This window comes from Zingiber officinale, chromosome 1B, assembly GCF_018446385.1.
Source record: "Zingiber officinale cultivar Zhangliang chromosome 1B, Zo_v1.1, whole genome shotgun sequence".
NCBI classification, from domain to species: Eukaryota; Viridiplantae; Streptophyta; class Magnoliopsida; order Zingiberales; family Zingiberaceae; genus Zingiber; species Zingiber officinale.
Window position 1 is genome coordinate 97,765,867 of NC_055986.1, and position 6,861 is coordinate 97,772,727.

A 6,861-nucleotide genomic window follows, 5' to 3' on the forward strand; every position below is an offset into this window, starting at 1 on the left:
GTTAGGCAGTATGGAAAGTCCTGGTGAGTGAAGCCAGGCAGTGGGAAAGTCCTAACTGGGATGTTAGGCAGTTGGAAAGTCCTGGAGAGTGAAACCAGGCAAGGGAAAATCCAGATGGATCAGGGATGATTGGACTTCTGGTGTTGGAAAGTCCAAGTAGGTCAAGAGAGTGATCGGATACTTGGCACGAAGAGGAAAATCCAGATGGATCAGGGATGATCGGACGTCTGGTGTGGAAAAGTCTAAGTGGGTCAAAGGGATTGACCGACACTTGGGGAGTGCTAGCAGTTAAGGGAGTGACCGGATGCTAGGTATGATATACCAACAGTCAAGGTTGACCGGATGTTGGTGTGGAAGCCTTAGGTTTAGGGTCGAGAAGTTTGGATCGGTCCGTGACCGATCCGGATGATCTGCGTTTGCCACGATCGGTCGATGACCGATCGTAATCGATCGAGACGGCAACGATCGAGCGGAGAAAGAAGCTCTGATCGGTCCTGGACCGATCAGTGTATGCTGATCGGTCTCCACGACCGATCACGAGGCGAGTGCGATTCTGCATGCGTGAGAGAGCGGGAGAGGATCGGCCCGGGACCGATCAGAGAGCTGATCGGTCCTGCATCGATCGAGTACGCATGTAAGATTTCAGACATCGGCTGATCGGTCGGGACCGATCAGCGAAGAACCTGATCGGTCCACGACCGATCGAGCTCGATCGCGACACCGATCGGTGCGGACGATCAGGTTCTAGTGCGACGCAACCGCCTAGTTTTCTTGTCTTCTTCGCGGTATAAAAGGATCGAGGCATCTTCCGTGCGCTCTTCTTCCTAAGTGCTGCTGTGCTTGAGTTTTGTTGAGCTCGTCAAAGCTCGTGAGCTTCCTCGATGGAACAATGCTTGTTAGAGTTTTTGAAGTCTTTGCTTCATCCGGACTCGAATCGAGAAAGCAAGATTGGTAGAGTGCTTGTGTATTCTTATTGTATTTCTTGCTTACTCTTTGTTCTTGTACTCTTTGTTTGCTGTTGCAAACGTTTGTGGCGAGGTTTCTCCACCCACAAGGAGTATATTGTATTAGCCGGTTCTCCGGGGACTCATCCACCGACGGATTGACTGGACTCGTCCACCTTACGGACACGCCGAGGAGTAGGAGCCCTAATCTCCGAACCTCGTTACATCCTCGTGTTAAGGTTTGGTTTTCTTCTCTTTCGTTTCTTTGTATTTTCCGCTGCGCTAACGAATTGTAGGAAGAAACGCGAGAGATTTGGGGTCGGCTATTCACATCCCCTCTCTAGCCGTACGAAGGATCCCAACACTATAGTCACTTGTTAGGATTGTTACTAAAAGTCTTTGACAAAGCATCACACGTTAAGAGTACTGTACTCTTGGGCGCATGTACAAGTAACTTGAATCCGTATGACAAGGATGTATTACTTGGGCTAAGTATGACATAGTCAACCTAGTGGGGGCTGACATATAGATCATGTCTTGAACTAAGTAGGTATAAGATGAATGAAAGGAACGAGACATGATTCATTGTAGCTACTAAAGGGTTCAGAAGTGATTCTGGAATCAACTATAATTTTCTAGTAAATTGAGGATCATGATGTACTACTAAATGTCACTCATGATCGTTCCATAATTAATGGTTAATTATGGACGACCAACATAACCAGGAACCTATAAAGTGACACGCACTACGAGTTTATCTTAGGGGCTTAAAATGAGTTTGAGAATTGGATTCTCAAATCGAGAGATAAAGTTTGGTTGGATAAAAAAAAGACAAATATGAAAAGATATTTGTCGAAATGGAAGCGCAGATGAATCATGACTATTGCAATAGATATGGATTCATTGTGATTGATAATAAATCAAAAGGGGCTTGGTTTAGTTATAAAATAACTTAGTTTAATAATAAATTAAAAGGATTTGATTTAATTATGAATCAAGATAATTTGGTTTTAAACCGAACTTAATATTAATGGTAATGGATTGGGTTGGTCTTGTTTATTAGGTTTGGCTGATGACTTACTTCCTAAGTCATGTAGAGGTGTATAAATACTCCTATATGAGGACCTCCCAAGAGTTACCGTCGGCTATCTCTAACCACTGATGAATTCGGTGCCAATGAATCTAGTGCCAACGAATTCGATGCCAACGAATTTAGTGCCCACGATTTTAGTGTTGACGAATTCAATGCTGACGAATTCGATATCAACGATTTTGGTACCGACAAATTTAGTGTCGACGATTTCGGTGTCGACGAATTCAGTGTCAACGATTTCGATGTCACCCCGCCCACCAAATTATGTCGTGGGAGTTCACTCGAATTGCTTCGTCTTCACGCTTCGCTAGTATCAATTGGAGACGAACAACTCGTGTCTTTGTAAAGTCATCTCTACGACAACTCGAGGTGGATACGAACAGAAGCAAACTCCATTGGATTTATTAGTAATTGATATCCTTTCTACTTTGTATCATCAGTCAGGTAGAGTAAAAGTTATTTTAGATTTTTTTTAATCATGTTTTATCGTGTTGTATAATTATATACGTGTGTGGTATGTTTGAGATAATAATTAAGAATTTTTATATTTTTATTTTTACTATACATATTTTTTAAACGTATTTTTTAGTACGACACCGGACTTCCAACAGATATTATTTGATATAAAATTTATTATCGTCCTTTTCAACAAAATTATCTTCACCTTTTCTTTTGTTTTTTTCTTCTAATATTAGTCTAGCTTACAGTCACTAAAATCTTTTCTCCTCATCCTGTGTTGGTTGAATTTATCATTATCCGAGTTAGACTAATCAATTTTATCATTATCATTTTTTTTTTCCCTCTCTGTCGTTATTTCTACAGCTTTGTAACAAAATAAATCCCATAACCATAATCCAAACTCAGAATAGAACCAAAATATAAAAGAAAACCATAACTCAAAATAAAAATTAGAACCCAAAGCTTAAAAATCAAAATCAAGAAATGAAAACAGAAATTGGAATCTTACAACTATAACTCTAAAACCAAAAAATCTAAATCTAAAACTTAAAATCCAAAATTAAAAAAAAAGATCAGACAAATTAAACAGACCAAATAAGTCGAACAAAGAAAGGACTATCTCTCAGGTGCTCTCAAATATTATAGCTAAATTAGTAATATTTTTTTAAATTTATTACCTTAGCAACAATGCTAAAATACTCTATAATTTCTTATCATATTTTTAGAAAGTATAGAAGAATAATAATAACTTAGAATTCTTTATTATTTTTAAAGAGTCAATTTATTTTTAAAATTAAATATATTTAATTTTATTTTTAAAAAAACAATAAGCAGAATTAATCATGTTATTGAATTCTATGCATTAGCTACCTAAACAATGTAGAGCTAATTTTTTCAATTCTTAACTTCCATTTTTCAGCAAACAACTTAAAATACGAGGACTTAAAATTTAAAATTTTAGTGATCTGTTAAAGAAGGGAAGAGTCAACTGTAAATGAGCAATAACGAATAAAAAAATATTAATGGAAAAAGTAAAGACAAGCTTTTTTTGTTTCTATTTTCAATCAAAAGGGACTCCTATAATTTTAATTAATTAATTATAAAAACTAATTTCCAATATAGAGGATCCAAGCCAAACCAAACACTAACCCAACACAAGCATATACCGTGTCTGTTTTGCTGCTATTCTGGCCAAGACCTGTCTCCATATCGTCTCTTGTCAAACATTTTAAAAGAGTAGTGTTGACACATTTTTGCCAACGTTACCTGTTAGCCGTTGAATATATAATTTCCTGATTTAATTTTCGGTTTAAATTAAAAAAAATTAAAGCCTAATTAAAATAACAGAAATGCATTACCATGGCATTATAAATTATTTACAGCCTAATTACTTAACTATTCAACCAGTTAACAAATAAGAGAATAAAAAGGACTAGGAAGTAAATAGAGAAGGCAGTCATCGCAGTGTCCGATATATGAGAGGACACTGTTTCGTTATAAGAAGCAGCCTTTTGGCGCTTTCGCTTCCTTCACGTGCACCGCATACGGAGATGGGGCCCACTCGAGCTTTCGTACCCTGTCCCACCAGCTCCTCCGCCGCGTGCCTCGCGCCGCCGCCTCGGCCTCCTCCCTCAGCCGGCGGTTCTCCTCCCGTAGCAGGTCCGCCTCCGACTGCGCCTCCCTCTTCTCCTTTTCCCGCCGCGCCATCACCTCGAGGTACTCCCGGTTCCGCCGCTCCAGGCCGTAGATCTGCGCCTGGAGCCCCTCGATCTTTCGCCCCAGCAGGCACACCCGGTGATCCTCCCGCAGCTTCACCACCACCCTGGCCAGATCCGCCGCGCGCCGCCGCATGTAACCCAGCTCCGCTGCAACGGCCCGAGCCTTCTCTTCCGCCGACGCAGCCAGGAATCCCAGCCGCGCGTTCTCGCCTAGCAGAACCATCCGCTCCGCCTCCAGCACCTCCACCAGACTCCCCTGAATCTCGATCTTGCGCGACGACTCCGCCAACCGCCTATCGGCCTCCACCTCCTCCGACTCCAGCAGGTCCCGCTCCACCGACGCGAGCACCAGCTCCACCACGATCATGTCGAGGTCGGAAGCGGCATTGGCGATGGCGAAGGCGGCGGGCGGGTCACGGAGCGGATGAACGGGTAGAGATTGAAAGGAGAGAGTGCTATCGGCGTCGGAGGAGGCGGAGTCAGCTTCGACATCGATGTCGGAGGAGACGGAAGAGGCGCGGCGGCAGTGTCGGTGGAGGGACTGAGAGTAGCGGTCGGCGAGGTAGAGGTAGCGGTGGTGGAGGTCATGGAGCAGAGCCACCAACTGGGGTCGCTTCTGGTAGTAGTTCTCCGCCCGCTCAGCGAACGAGTCTGACTCCGAGTCGTCCGGCAAGCTCACCGCCAGTGATTGCACTCTGTTCTCTATATCTGCTCAAAACAAGAATTTGATTCCAGATTTCTTTAGGGAGAAAAATCTTTTTTTTTTCCCTCAAACCGAATTGAAAATCTGTTCATCGAAGTAATAATTCATTTATTTGCTTTAAAAAAAAACAAAATCTATGACATGTTTTTTTGCTTTGGAAATAATTGAATCTTACAAAAGAATGATCCCAAGGAACACTTCTCAATCGACTGCGACGTGAGAAACAACGTTATGCAACTTTAGATTAAAAGTAGGCAGAAATTGCGGGTTGCAACTGCAATGACTAGTTATAATGAGAGAACAATATGTAGTTGAAAGTATTGACAAGAGGCTACTCTGCTACCCCTGCTTTTGACTGCAATGGCTCACGAAAACATTTACTTTAAATTTCAAATTCAAATCGAAAAGAGCGGAGAGATCATGGCATTATACAGCGTATGCTAAAAAGTGGTATCCCTATAGCTACAATCTTTTACGATCAAAACGCGGCAATAATAAAGATCGGATCTTGTATATGTTTTACTGTTCATTGAGATTTTCCCATTAATATGCCGCAACAATTACCCTCCCAATTCGTCAAAGTGTCAAGTACACAAGTTTTGTTGCGTTCCTATGCAACATCGATCAGCGTTAAAAAGCTGAGGAAAGCAGTGGTTGCTCATACCTGCAAGAGCCGCTCGAAGCCAAGCCGGGCACGAGGCGTGACAGCGCGTTGTCTTCGTCGTCGCCGTCTCCATCGAACGCAGATGCGTAATCGAGGAGAGATCCGTGATGAGTCTTCGAGATTTTCTCCCTGCACTGTGACAGAGCCAAACGCAACGTTGATTGAGCGCGACGAGGGATGGGCCAAAAGTTACATACACGGAGCAGTAAAAAAAACACAAGACGATTTACATACGAAAAAATGACGTTGCGATGCCCGAGGTTTGGATCATCTTATTCCCCCTCACAGGCACAGAGCCAGAGGCAGGAACGAGAACAGGTTAATCGATCGAGAGACATGTGAATGTTAAGCTACAGTACGGGACTGACAGGAAGCAACCCCACAGACAAAAATGACCAAAATTATGGGAGAGGGTAAAATCGTTAAATGCAGTGCATTATTAGAGAATTAAATCAGAATCGCATGACAAAACTGGACGATCGATACAAATCCTCCGTGAACTTGTAGCATTTTGTGTGAGTTCAGTTTTAACGATACTTGTACATTCTCTTTGGCCGCCAAGAACAAGCGATGCTGCTCATGATCTCTGCGGCAGTACTCACATTGCGGAGTCTAAGATGAGCAAGATGCATACAAACTGGAATGAAAGAATAATGGAGAAAAACAGAGACTGCGAAGGAAGAAAGGCTTACCTCTTCCCCGGAAACGCTACTCCTTTGTGTTCCCGGAGCGACAGCGGAATGAGCGAGATCGGGAACAAGAGCAGTGGCGGAGCAGAAGAGGTGGGTTATTTATTTAGACAAAAGTCGGGGATGGGTGATTCTCCGAAGACAGGAGACTCGTCAATCTGTCGATCGCAGCCGTTCCTGGTTAGGAATTCAGGGATTTCAACGCTTTGATTTAAAACAGGCCGAGTGATCCTGAGCCGTCGGTGAGCACCTGATCGTTCGTTCGTCCCCTGTGGAGCGCGTGTTACATTTCACAAGATTGCCACCGGCAGGTAGTAGGCCAGCGAAGCCCACTGGACCCCAGTGGCTAAGTAGCAGGCGCCAGAAAATCCTGTTTTTGAGACGATGATTCACTCAAACCTTCTCTCAAACACGTGGTATGTCAAATCTGAGCTCCACAAAGAGACGAAATTTTCACTTAATCTTTCGAATGGCTTAAAATTTGGTTAAAACTCCTATCAAAATTAATGCCTGATTCATCAGCATGGGCGCTTTCAAATCACATAAGAGCATTCTTTAGTTACTGGTGTGGACGTAATTTGACTGTATATA

General features: G+C 42.8%; 1 protein-coding gene across 4 annotated transcripts; it reads right to left on the reverse strand.

The window, feature by feature from the left end:
• Positions 1-3,831: 3,831 nt before the first annotated feature.
• LOC121970090 (kinase-interacting family protein-like) lies at positions 3,832-6,348 on the reverse strand. 4 transcript variants are annotated; one of them, XM_042520550.1, is made up of 4 exons: positions 6,274-6,348; positions 5,816-6,167; positions 5,582-5,715; positions 3,832-4,922 (listed from the first exon to the last, which is right to left on the reverse strand). In XM_042520550.1, exons 3-4 carry the CDS (start codon positions 5,652-5,654, stop codon positions 3,991-3,993), a joined length of 1,005 nt encoding a protein of 334 aa, XP_042376484.1. In that variant the 5' UTR covers positions 5,655-5,715; positions 5,816-6,167; positions 6,274-6,348; the 3' UTR covers positions 3,832-3,990. The 4 variants fall into 4 exon arrangements, with proteins under 4 accessions (XP_042376484.1, XP_042376458.1, XP_042376466.1 ...); XM_042520524.1 differs by having other exon boundaries at positions 5,816-6,193; XM_042520532.1 differs by lacking the exon at positions 5,816-6,167 and having other exon boundaries at positions 6,274-6,342.
• Positions 6,349-6,861: the final 513 nt, after the last annotated feature.

What these genes read in the sequence shown, in the direction of transcription:
- LOC121970090 (XM_042520550.1), bottom strand. Translation starts at nt 5,654, where the DNA reads ATGGAGACGGCGACGACGAAGACAACGCGCTGTCACGCCTCGTGCCCG. An exon ending in GCTTCGAGCGGCTCTTGCAG is followed by an intron (nt 4,923 to 5,581) that starts GTATGAGCAACC and finishes TGTTTTGAGCAG; the next exon opens with ATATAGAGAACAGAGTGCAA.